This window comes from Cavia porcellus, unplaced genomic scaffold (genome assembly GCF_034190915.1).
Source record: "Cavia porcellus strain 051 isolate PalLab524CR breed Dunkin Hartley unplaced genomic scaffold, mCavPor4.1 scaffold_5, whole genome shotgun sequence".
Lineage (NCBI taxonomy): Eukaryota > Metazoa > Chordata > Mammalia > Rodentia > Caviidae > Cavia > Cavia porcellus.
The window spans coordinates 34,330,737-34,343,622 of record NW_026947488.1 but is presented as its reverse complement, the minus strand read 5'-3'; the positions used below and the strand labels follow the sequence as shown (position 1 = coordinate 34,343,622).

Here is a 12,886-nt window from a genome sequence, read left to right as displayed (position 1 = left end):
TTGATAGCATCTTTGGTTTTAACTTTGTCATGCTTTTTTGTAAATGAAGTGATTTCCACTATTTTCATAGTTTTTTAAAAAAATAAGTTAATTTTGAAAAATTAAATTATGCCAAAAGTTTTAAATGTTTTTGTTTTTAAAATACTTTTCTCCAGTTTCACGGGGAAGCTAGTGAGTGAATCCTTTCATATTGGAAATTGATCTTTCTGACACTATTTAGTCTGGAGAGCAAGGATAAATTCCACGTTTCATATTTTAGGTGCTCCATATGTGCTGTGGTCGTCAGCACACATGTTAAACATATGGAAGGACAGTTAGTCTAGCATAGTGGTAAAGGTACCACTTAAAGGCCAGTCTGCTGGGTTCAAGTGCTGTCCTCTGAACCTGGCAGAAGCATGACATTTGAAAATCCACCTAATCTTCTAAACATATGAAAGTGGAATACGCCAGATTTCAGAGGGTGGATGTGAGGAAAGAATGGAGCAAGTCCTGAGGCAAGGCCCTTAGATCAGTGCTTGTGCCATTCTCAGTGTTGTCTGTACAGTGTTCTCAATAAATATTTTTGTTCACTAAAACATGGTGAATATCTTCAAAGATGAAGATCTAACACACAAGTCGAAGAAACATTCATTGTTTACAAGGTTTCAAGCATCTTACTGGGCAGAAACATCAAGACTTATAGCCCAGAGTTGAGGATGCACCTCAGCAGTGGAGCAGCTGGCTAGAATGCAGGAAGCCTGGAGCACAGCCAGACCAAACCATACACTTACATAAACAGTCATAGTTTGAGTTTTAAAGCCTCAAATACTGCAGTTGGAAATTTTTATTAGCCTTTTGGCCATTTCTCCCCAAAAATATCACTCAGACTTTTCATTTTCTATGACTTCAAGCTGCTTGTGGAAATCTAACAGTTCAGCTTCTGACTTCCGTCAGTAGGCTGTTTTGTTACCCTGGAACCTTAGATGTGAGTTATGATTTTTCTGATGTTGCTGTTAAAACCTTTGTATGTTTAAGCAAGGATGTATCTGCTTACCTGCTACTGAAAGCAGTGGTTTTGCCCCTCCTACCCGTGTCTGCTCTACCATGGTGTTGGTGCTGGGTCCACTGCTTCCCCAGCGTTTCAGGTGTCTTGTGATTTCTCACCCATGGAATTTTCTGCTTCCAGTTTTCCACTATAGTTTCACAAATTTTTTGGCCAGGCCTTTCACGTGGTCTAGGTTTAGAAAAAAAACCAGGAAGACTATAGTGTGTGCTCAGTCAGCTGGGAAACTCAACAGATAATGAGAAGTTATTATGTGAAATAAATTGGTTTTAGGGTTCAGAGTAGGTTTTAGTTTCACTACCCTTTGATTAAGGATTTCACTTCAATCTAACAGAAAAAAACCACTGGTGTTGCATTGGACAAGGCTTTCAAGAAAGGAGTTCCTTCATTTAGCACCAGACTCTGGAACAAAGGAACTCTAAATATATATGATGTGTTGAATGTCTACCAGCTCTTGGGGAGAAAATATGTTCTGTTTTCTTAGTGGGAATTTCAGGACCTCTTTTCTCAGCACTAGGACCTTCCTTACCACCTTTGTCATACTGAATTTTTTTCTAGGTAATGGAGATAGAAATTCTGCAACTATACTCCGTATTCGGTATTTAATATGCCTGATGCTGTGCCAGCGCCAAGGGGAGAGGTTAGCCTGCAGTGACTTATTGTTATGTTATGTTATTTGTTGTTATGTTGTTGTGAATTAATTATATTTAACATAGTCACACCCACTCGTATACATATTGTTTGTGGTTGCTTTTATTCTGCACATGTGGATTGAATTTGCACCTAAGATTATGTAGCCGAGTGGAAGATATTTTCCCTCGATCTTTGGGAAGCAGGAGGACTGAGCCTTCATTTTCCTGAGTGTGGTGGCTGCTTGGCATAGAGAAGAAATGGAGACGTAGACCAAGTGGTACATAGGTTAGATAGAGAGACAGAGTCTGTTGCCTAGAGAGAGTTTAGTTTAGCTTGGAGGTCATCAAGGTGTCTTCTTCCATAGACGCGCAAGGATGGAACTGATTTCCTTGCCCCTTACCAGCTCATTACTGGAAGGCCCTTAGCTTGGTTCCCACCACGTATGTACAGAACATCATCTAACAGCTTCCTCTTTGTCCTGAAATCTTTTTTCATATCCTTTCCCTCCAGTTATAAAACAAACAGAAGCCCAGTCCTGTGCCCTTCCTCCATCTCAGAGACAACCCTTCTGATGCTATTCATCATCCTTTGCTTTTCTGTGTCCTTTGCTGCATTGCATATTTGCCTCTGAGCAGCATCCAGTGTTGTTGGCTCTGTGGCTGCTGACAGGTATTGTCCACTGTGTTCTTCTGCCGTTGGCTTTCTGGTTCAGCAGTGTAGTTGTGACCATCCATTTCTCATTCCTCACATCTCATGGTGTCTGGCTATCTGCTGGTTATGCCACAGTTTATACCATATACCACAGTTAATAAATCATTTTCTTCTCAACAGACTCCCTGTTCCCAATTAAGCTCACCTTTGGTTTTTATTCTTTAAAAAACCCACTTTATTGAGGTGATAATTTATGTCCAGTAGCATGAAATTATGGAGTGTACAGTTCTGTGTTTTTCTCTGTAATTACCGAGCTGTTACCTAATGTTACAGTGCTCTTATCCTTCCCCAGAGTACCACTGTACCTTCCAGCAGTCACTTCTCTTCTCCCTTACCCTTCCTTCACTCTCAGCCTGAAGCAGTCATCAAAGTACTTTAGATTTATCTCTTCTAGACTTTTCCTATAAATGTGATTTTATAGTGTATTTTTTCTTGTGACTGGTTTCTTTCACTTGGCATAATATTTTGAGGTTCATCTATGATGCAGCATGTACATGATGGGCTTTAAATTGTTTGCAGTGTTTTTGTTATTGCTTTGTGTGTTTGGGGAACCGTTATTTTTAAAGTGAATTTTAATAACAAAAATTGGATCTCATGTTCTTAATTTTTTGTCACAGCCCTGGAAAAAAAATCACAAGGGTATTGTCATTTATAAAAATATAATCCAGTGCCTTAGAAGTGAGTACATACCTTTTACCTTTCCAAGAACTCACAGTATGGTTGGGCTAGAATGACAAATTAATTATAAAACTATAAAAATGCTACAAGAGAATGAGCAAAATTCTTAGCCAGTGCGGAGTGAAGAGGAGCAGTTAATATCTTGGCAGGCATGTACAAGGGTTGGGAAGTGAGTGACATTTGATCTGCTTAAACCCTGGAAACTTAGGAAAATTTCAGGAACTGAGTGTTAGTAGGGAAGAAGTCCTTCTGGAATGAGATTCGTTATAAAGGCCTTGAGAGGCGAGAGAGCGTTTGAAAAGAGCAGTGGACCTCCACACTGCTGTGGCCAAACGGAAGGCAAGGCCAGGCCCATTGGTCAGCACCCACCACTCTGGGAATCCCTAGAGGAGGGCAAGATTCAGCCACAGACACATGCGAATCAGAAAAGAAGCTTGGAGAGGGAGAAGGGCACTCTGGAAATGAGTCTACTAGTGAGGTGGCTCATAGGGACACTGGGACCTCTAAGGTGAGATGGGGTAATGTGATGGCAGTGGGAGTGGAAGGAGAACAAGACGATTTCTCAGATTCAATTGATAGGACTTTGATCATTATGTTTGGCAAATATGTAGCAATAAAAAAATTGACAGGACTTACTGATGTGGCTGGTGAAGGAAATAAATTCTAAAATGGTTCCAATGATCTGTCACTTGGACAATTGAATTTGAGAATTTAATAAAAAATCTCCCCTGTTGTCAAAATTAACGTGTTAGGAGCTGTTTACTTTCTACAGATAAAATAAGTTTCATTTTGCTTTAAGGAATAAAAATGAAAGTGTTTCAATAAGCTATTTGAAGTGGTTTATCTCCAGAAATGAATCAGGTTCATATTGAGTCTAGAATCTGTCATTTTTAGACCTGAACAATTAAATTATTATTATCACTTCCTCATAGCCAAAAGAATGCAATGGTGTAAAGGTTCCAGTTGATGCCAGTAAACCTAACCCAAATGATGTGGAGTTTGATAATCTGTATTTGGATATGAATGGGATCATCCATCCTTGTACTCATCCTGAAGATAAGTATGTAACTTGTTTCTGTCACTGCTAACACAAGTCACAGGTGAAGTACTATAGTATACTACATTGTTTGCTTGTCATTATAGGCCAGCACCAAAAAATGAAGATGAAATGATGGTTGCAATTTTTGAGTACATTGACAGACTTTTCAATATTGTAAGACCAAGACGCCTTCTCTACATGGCAATAGATGGAGTGGTAAGTACTAAAATAATTCACAGAGCTTCTGCTTTTATTTTTGTTGTGTTTTCAGTGTCTAGAGTGAAAGTCAGCTAAATAGTGAAAAAATGTCAGCTGTTAAGAATTTGAGAAACAAAGTCGCATGCTTTAGTTCATTCACTATTTAATACTTATTTTCTGCCAGGTACTGTGAAATGCTAGGAATATTGGTGAATGGCCTTACTTTGGAAGGGTCACCCTCAAAGGAGGGTAGCACAGATATACGAGTGAGTTTAGGTCCTAGAAGTACTCAACAATGCTTGTAGGTGTTGAGGGGAGAGGAGGCAGGGCTACTTAGGAGATAGAGAAGGTCTCGCGTTTCTTAAAGGACGAAACACAGTTGGAGATTTGTGGGCAGTAGTGTGGGATGAATGGGACCGGTGTGGGGAGGAAGGAGGGGATCCCAGATTGTCAGAAGTGAGAGGTAAGCATGCTGTCTGTGCTTTTGAGCACACTAATACAGCTGGGGTAACTGCAGTTGTTTTGTGTTGAAAAAGAAAGTAGAACAATTTACATGCCAAATTCAGAAGTATCCTGTTGGCATTGAGTAATGTTCAAAATGATTTAAGAGGAGACTATTTTATAGATGTGTGATAATTATAACAAGCAGCTTATGTTATAAATTACCACTTAAACTATATATCAGGTATAAGAAGAATAAGTCATAGCCCTAAATGTATTATGAATAGGCAAGTAGATTTTCTTCAAGATGTTGTACAGCTTAGTGGTCAGTGGAATGATTTTGAAAGTTCAGAGTACTTTGAGTCCAAGATTAGCTTTTCTGTGCAAATGCTTTTACTCAGTGAAAAATCTTAGCTGTCTACTAACTTGTAGTTACAGTGGAATAAAGATAAAGAGAATAGGAATTTGTCTTGTGAAGAGCATGTTCAGTTCGCATTCATCTGTATTTCATGAAGAAAATCTTTAAGTTGGCTCCATTTGCCCATACATGTACATGCCCACAGTTTTTTTTGTCTTTCTGAGACAGGGTCTGGCTATGCGGTTCAGGCTGGCCTTGAGCTCACTTTGTAGCCCAGGCTGGTCTTGAACTCGCAACGATCCTTCTGCCTCAGCCTCCTGAGTGCTGAGATTACAGGCGTGAGCCACCATGCCCGGCCATGTTCACATTTTTGTTAAACTCTAAATTCAGACACTTGAACTTGATGTTTGAGAGTGCTGCATTAGAAGGTCTCAGTTTACAGGAAAAGTATTTGTTTAAAGAACATTAGATAACTTATCATTTAGGCATTGATAGGATATTCTAGAATTCTTCACTGCCCAGAACCTGTAAGATTCCAAAATCCTGCAGTCCAGTTCACTTCATTCAGGCCCATCCAGTGATTTAAATTGTTCTTGGTGGGCTGGGGATATAGCTCGGTATGCTTGCCAAGCAGGTGCTTAGGCCCTGGGTTCCATGCCCTGCACTGAGGGGAAATACATAGAGTTACAGTGGTTTAAAAGTACTTTGAGTTGCCCAGGTATGGAGGCACATGTATATAATCTCAGCACTCGGGAGGTGGAGGCAGGAGGAGTGTTGTGAGTCGGAGGCCAGCCTGGAATACATAGCAAGACCCTGTCAGCAAAAAAGAAAAAAGTACTTTGGGTTAAAACAGTTTCCTTTCTAACTGCTGTGCCTTGTCGAAAAGACAGAGTGATAACTCTGAGCCTGATTGTAGGAAATGGGAAGGAAAAGTGCATTCAAGTCCTGCAGGGCAAAAGGAAGCTGTTTTCTGCTGCCTTTGGGGGCCGCTGTGAATGTGATTTAGAGACTCCTTCCTTTAGTCATGGACGTAGAGACCTTGCTGTGGCAGTGACAGCCCAGATACTGGCTGGATGGTGGGGTAAAGCGAGCTATGTTTGCTGGGTGCCTGGAGATGCTCTGGGACAGGGGAGCTGGCCTCATGTTGTGGCTCAAGTGTGAACTCCTGTGCTTTCAGAGGATACTTGTGTCCATTTTTCCTGTCATTTGCTTGCCTGGCTGAGCTGATTGTAAGGATCTTGGCTCTAATTTAAGTTCTCAGAATTTGTCTGTCATGAAAAGATACTAGGCACATTACTTGTCTTTCTATTGTAGTGTACTAAATATGATTGAAAATAATGTATAGTATTTGTGAATATTTTGAATCATTTTGTGTGAGTGTGAAATGCATGTTTGCAGGCACCACGTGCTAAAATGAACCAGCAGCGGTCGAGGAGGTTTCGAGCATCAAAGGAAGGAATGGAAGCGGCGGTTGAGAAGCAGCGAGTCAGGGAGGAGATCCTGGCAAAAGGTAGAGGGTACTAAGACTGAAGATGGAGTTCTGACTTTTCACCTTTGTCCCCACAGCATTGGGAGTCAGTCCTAGTGAACATATAGTGAGGCCAGAGCCACAGGGGCAGGTCTGGGCGCAGGCCTAAGAAGAGTCAGGATGGATGGCACAGGACTAATTATGCTGTGGAGCTGCAAACACGATGCCATAGACCAGGATCATAACACACTTTATCAGTTTGCAGGAAATATACGAGTACATAGTGACGTTAGCCACAGCTGAAAACTAAGACTCTAAACCTATTTGCATTTATGACAGTGTTTTTTATTGTAAGTTTTCTTTTTTAAAGATGTTATGAATATATTTGTTTGCCTAACGGCTCATCAGTAATGCAGAGCAAAAATTGGTGTTTTTATGTAGTTAGCTCATTTTCTTATTCTAAATTGTATTAAATTCAGCATTTTAATTTCATTTTTCATGGTACTTTCACATTTTAAGAACTGTCCTCAAAACTAAAACCATTTGAAACAACCATGTGTGTTTTCAATTCAGAGGGAACTTCCTAATTTTTATGTTTATATCTAATGTATTTTATTTATATTATTTGATAGTCTTGTTAAAGTTTACAGTAAATTTGAAGAGAAATCATACTTTCTTCTACAAAAAGGAGACATTGTAGTTTTTGTATTTGAATTTTTTATTACCTCACAGTTTATGGGGAAAATAAAACATTGTCTCTTTTTTCTAGGTGGCTATCTTCCTCCAGAAGAAATAAAAGAAAGGTTTGACAGCAACTGTATTACACCGGTAAGTAGTCTTATACTTTGCTAGCTATTGCTAACTCTTAAATGATAGGTTAATTTATTTTCTTCTATCATTTTAGGGAACTGAGTTCATGGATAATCTTGCTAAATGTCTTCGCTATTACATTGCTGATCGTTTAAATAATGACCCTGGGTGGAAAAATTTGACAGTAAGTTTCACATTTTGGTACTTTAAAAAGATTAGAGTGATCATTTGAGTCTACATTTTGGTATGACTGATATTATGTGTGTCTTCCACCCCCAAACCCCCTATAAAATGCTAGTTGACTGTCAGGGAAAAGAGAAGCTTCCAGAGTTAATGGAAATGAGATGCTTTGCTTGGTTAGGTTTTAGATATCTAAATTTCTTCTCAGTGCCAATTTTGCTCTCTTACAATCACTGTGAAACTATAAAATGGGATTCATAATTCTTAAAATACATAAGAATGTAGTTTTAAAGTAGAAATTCCTGTAGGTAGATATCAAAGTACAGCAAGATTAAAGTTGTAAGATTGCTTTTAAAAAATGACTGTTGTCATAAAAGTGTAAGTAAAACGTAAATGAACTTAATAAACTTCAGATTTTTTGTGTTTTATTTCATTTAGACACAGTAAATTATATTTAAGCATTGTTTTCCACTGATTATTTTGTCTGATGGGCACATTTCATTCTCTTCTATTCCACGTGGTAAGTTAATCAATGAAGTGGTTTTGGTACTTATGACACATATATTATGCAGAAAAATTTCCAACCAATCACAGTGTCATAATAAAGTTACTGAAGTTCATTTTAAGAGTCTGTTCTCTTGATTTTTGTGCTGATAGAAAACTGGGGATGAACTGAAATTGTTGCTTTTTTAAAATAGGTTATTTTATCTGATGCTAGCGCTCCTGGTGAAGGAGAACATAAAATCATGGATTACATTAGAAGACAAAGAGGTAAAACTCATAACTATGTGATAATACAGTATGTTCAATGTAAAGACAGTAAATCAGGGTGTGGATGTAGCTCAGTAGTAGAGCACTTGTCTGGCATGTGACAGACCTTGAGTTCAATCCCCAGTATTACAAAAAACTGAACTCAAAGCATTGGCTAGAAAATATTTGGTAAGATGATAATTTTGCAGTGTACGATATATTTATATAATACAAACTTTTTTTCCACTTCAGCACAGCCTAACCATGACCCAAATACTCACCATTGTTTATGTGGAGCAGATGGTAAGTTTCTTCTTTCAGATTTGTTTTTCTTGGGTAAAGGTAGCACATTGGTGGACTGGTGTCTAGTAATGGATTATTCAGGGGCTACCTGGAAATTCTGAAATGCCTCATTTGTTTTAAGTTAGAAAACTGTTCCTGAGTTGCTGAGTGATCACCTGTGTTAATATTTTCCAATCTTTGGATATAGCTACATTAATTTTATTTATTTATTTATTTGGTGCTGGGAATCTAACTCAGGACCTTGTGCTTGCCAGGCAGGCGGTTTGCAAATGAGCAGTATCCCCGGCACACTTGCTTTTATAGTGTAGAGATTCCCGCATGTGTATACCTGAGTGTGTGTCCCAGGTGTGCATATCTGGAGGACATCTTGCTGAGGAGGGCAAGGGGACTTTGGGCTTTTGACTTTGCTACCTGCTGTGGCTCACTGAGGCTTTTTTCCCTCTGGTGTCCTGCAGTGCTTTGGCTATGGGAAGGCCCCTCTAAAGCATTCATCATTTCATGTTTTCCTTATTGGTAGCTGATCTCATTATGCTTGGCCTTGCTACACATGAACCCAACTTTACCATTATTAGAGAAGAATTCAAACCAAACAAACCCAAACCATGTGGTCTTTGTAACCAGTTTGGACATGAGGTCAAGGATTGTGAAGGTTTGCCAAGAGAAAAGAAGGGAAAGGTAAGAACTTTGGGGTGTTAACTGCCTTATTTGGAAAAGAAAAATTATTACCATGCTGAATATACATAATATGAAATAATTCAAACTGCCTCATTTTTAAAATGTTACCCTCATAGAGAGATATTAGAAATATTTTGCATTCAAAAACATGCATGCATATATTCATTCTACTTCACATTTTCCCATTGTAACCCACATGTACATGAGTTAAATTCTCGAAGATAATATTGACCACTGCATGTGGTTTATTCAAATAATTACTCTTCTTCAAGGAACTGCAAATCTTACCTATTTAATTTCATCATAGTTTTAAGTTACTGTTTTTGTATCTTTTGGGTTGATGTGAATCCAGTATCCTTTAGGGGGGTTTCTATTTTAAGGATAAGGTTCAAGGGAAAAAGGTTTAAAAAGCAAGTAAGGAATACAGTATGCTGTATGATTTCAGATACATGATAAAATAAAGGCTGAGTGTATGTAGATATGCATATATTCACAGAAGGGAAGAGGCTTATGCCTCAAAATATTAATATTGGTTTGCTGTGAGTCAAGAGTTAACAAGCTATAGTTTTCTCCATTTGGCCAGTGTTAAGAATGGTTTTCATATTTTTAAAGGTTGTAAATACAGTGAAACATGAAAGAATATGCAGTAGAGACTGTTGATGTCCTCTAAAAGCTATTTACTGCTTGGCCCTTTACAGAAAACTGTTGCTGACCCCTGGTCTAGGTGTGATTGGGTTTATGGGTAATTTTTGTTTTAAAATGGGTTGGTGATTGATTTTTAAAAATTTAATACTTGTCATAATAGAATGGATCTTGTTAGAAAAGCATTAAACTTTGCTTGTCTAGAAAAAAATCACAGAACTTCAAATAGACATTTTTAACCCCCACTCCCATTCTTGCAGCATGATGAGCTTGCGGACAGTCTTCCGTGTGCAGAGGGAGAGTTCATCTTCCTTCGGCTGAATGTCCTGCGCGAGGTGTGTATAAATCTGTACTGGAACTGGCTCTCCTGAAGCAGTGCCTTTGGATGGCTCTGGATGGCAGTATTCCTTTTTTGTTGTAGTATTTGGAAAGAGAGCTCACCATGGCCAGCCTGCCGTTCACATTCGATGTTGAGAGGAGCATTGACGACTGGGTCTTCATGTGCTTCTTTGTGGGAAATGACTTCCTTCCTCACTTGCCATCCTTAGAGATTAGGTATGTGTGTGCGTGCTTTCCCAGCTTTGTTAGCCTTCTTTACCTCATGGCATTTGTTGGTCCTAATGCACAGTGTTTGTCTTCTGCTGACAGGGAAGGTGCCATTGACCGTTTGGTTAACATATATAAAAATGTGGTGCACAAGACTGGGGTAAGTTCACTCTTGTATAATTTCAAGTTAGAAGTTTTTGCTTTTCTAAGAAGGTCATTTTACGTGTATTTTATCACTTACAGGGTTACCTTACAGAAAGTGGTTATGTCAATCTGCAAAGAGTACAGATGATCATGTTAGCAGTTGGTGAAGTTGAGGATAGCATTTTTAAAAAGAGAAAGGATGATGAGGTAAAGTGTTTCTATTGCAGTAGCTAAAATTGCTCCTGTCTCTAATGGGCTGTGATGATCCTCTGATTGTACTTTTAACCTCTGTCAGTGTGTTGTTATAACCTTGTAGAATATCAACACCAATATAATCCTGAGTGATCAGTGCTTTGATTGTTTTATTTATAAAGGCTTTGATGCTTGCTATGGAAACTATGTATTGCTTACTGTTTGAGTTGTATTGTGATTTTTCTCCTGTCTTCCCAATCTTAAATAGGGATATAAATACAAACATCTGTCTAACCACTATGAAGTGAGGCTGTGAAGTGAGGGTTGCAAGCCTAGAATGATGCTATCACTGAGCTAGTGGTTGCTGTGTTGGAAGTTGATTTTGTGTGATGATTAAGTCCTTGGGGCAAAAGCCCAGGTGTCCAGCTGGGGCAGTTATAGGGCTGGCAGGCACTAAGGGCAGAGCAAACCTGGGGAGGGACAGAGTAGAATTGAATTTCATTTTGGAGATGTTGACTTTGCGGAACTGTATGTACCTAAGAGGAGAAATGTCTTGAAAAGAGCTTTGAAGCTGCGCATAGTAGCACACAAGAGGATCACCATGAGTTCTAGGCCAGCCTGGGCTACCTAGTGAGGTCAAGACCAGTCTGAACTATATAGTGAGAGCCTGTCTCACTATATAGAGAGAGATGAGGATCTTTAGCTGATGTAAGGTTCTTGAAGCCATGAGTGAGAACTTGAATTCCTTGAGAACTTTATCTAGAGTGAAATGGCTTCCAACAGAAGCCTGGGGAAGTCTGGACATTTAAGGATAAGGAGGATCCAGTTCTGGAGAGGTAGGAAGGAAATCCCTGAGGAGATAAGCAGCCATCCCAGTGAGATGGTTGGGCACTGAGCCTGCGCCCCGGCGGGAGACCGCAAGGAGCTGCTGGTAGTAGGGGGCAGCAGCCTAGGCACAGTAGGGTGGAATGGGATTGTCTGGGAGGGGGGAAGGGAGGCCAGTTGTGGGCCAAGTGAGCAGATAGTAATTCTTAAGAGTGAAGGAAATTCTTTCACTGAGTCCAAATAGCAGGATAGTAGTGCTACACTGCCTCTCGTCTCCTAACAGATTAAAAACATATCTTGGGCTGGGGATTTAGCTTAGGGGCATAAGTCTGTCTGGTAGGCGCTAAGTCATGTACCAAGGTACCAAAAAACAAAACAAAACAAAACTGTCTCATCAACTCTAATGAGATTCCTGTTTTCCTCAGCTTTGTACATGATAGCTTTAGGTTTTGAATTTTGGGCATCATTTTATGTAATGCAGTGTGTGTACTATAAACATTTTTTCTAAAGCCTTTCATGCTTGGCAATGGGCTTCTGGGATAGCAAGTTCTATTAGTGAGAAGTTGGCATTATGGGGGAAGTATGGGTTTTGATGTGTTCTGTGGTGCTTCAGAGTTACTAATATGGTTTCCAGCTGAGCTTTCAGATGAGTATTTTAAAGCTTTAGGTCCTTTTTGGTGACCCTGGAGTCAAATAGTGTCCTTAGCATGATCGGGCATCAGGGGAATCAGAAACTCAGTGTGAGAGTTTCTGGATATCTCCTTCTCTCTGGCATGTGTAACCATGGTTTTTGACTGATTTTCAAAGGAGGATAATGCACAAAAAGATTAAAGGACAGTGAGGTCCACCCTGACTTGTCTGATCATCAGTGCTTAGTGATCAGTGCTTAGCAAAATGCATGGCAGGAAAGAAACAGATCAATATTTATTACTAAAATTGAATAATTAACCAGAAACATGATGCTTTTTATTTTTGAACTTTGTTTTTTGTTTGTTTGTTACCAGGGAGGATCAAACTCATGATCTTCTGCTTGCCAGGCAGGTGCCTATACATCTGAGCTAAAGGCCCCCCCCCCCTTTTTTTTTGTCTTTTTCATTTTTATCGGTACTGGGGATCGAACTCACGACCGCCTGCTTTCAAGGCAGGTACTTATGCCGCTGAGCTAAATCCCCAGCCCCTCCTGCCCCTATTTTTGAACTTCGATGGTTGCCTTTTATCATACAACTGTTGTTCATTGATTCGGTGAATGTT

The 12,886-nt window shown here is 39.4% G+C and overlaps 1 protein-coding gene across 3 annotated transcripts in view; it reads left to right on the top strand.

The window, feature by feature from the left end:
* The window catches only part of Xrn2 (5'-3' exoribonuclease 2), a 70,591-nt gene that overhangs the window by 7,932 nt on the left and 49,773 nt on the right, over window positions 1-12,886 (top strand). Inside the window, exons 2-13 of one of the 3 annotated variants that reach the window (XM_003476457.4) lie at window positions 3,997-4,124; window positions 4,208-4,319; window positions 6,499-6,610; window positions 7,338-7,396; window positions 7,473-7,562; window positions 8,257-8,329; window positions 8,561-8,611; window positions 9,129-9,286; window positions 10,189-10,263; window positions 10,350-10,483; window positions 10,577-10,634; window positions 10,718-10,825. In XM_003476457.4, the coding sequence (XP_003476505.1) occupies window positions 3,997-4,124; window positions 4,208-4,319; window positions 6,499-6,610; window positions 7,338-7,396; window positions 7,473-7,562; window positions 8,257-8,329; window positions 8,561-8,611; window positions 9,129-9,286; window positions 10,189-10,263; window positions 10,350-10,483; window positions 10,577-10,634; window positions 10,718-10,825 (1,158 nt within the window). Of the gene's footprint in view, window positions 1-3,996; window positions 4,125-4,207; window positions 4,320-6,498; window positions 6,611-7,337; window positions 7,397-7,472; window positions 7,563-8,256; window positions 8,330-8,560; window positions 8,612-9,128; window positions 9,287-10,188; window positions 10,264-10,349; window positions 10,484-10,576; window positions 10,635-10,717; window positions 10,826-12,886 lie in introns of those variants that run through there. The other 2 variants (XM_023560030.2, XM_023560031.1) reach the window with 2 other exon arrangements.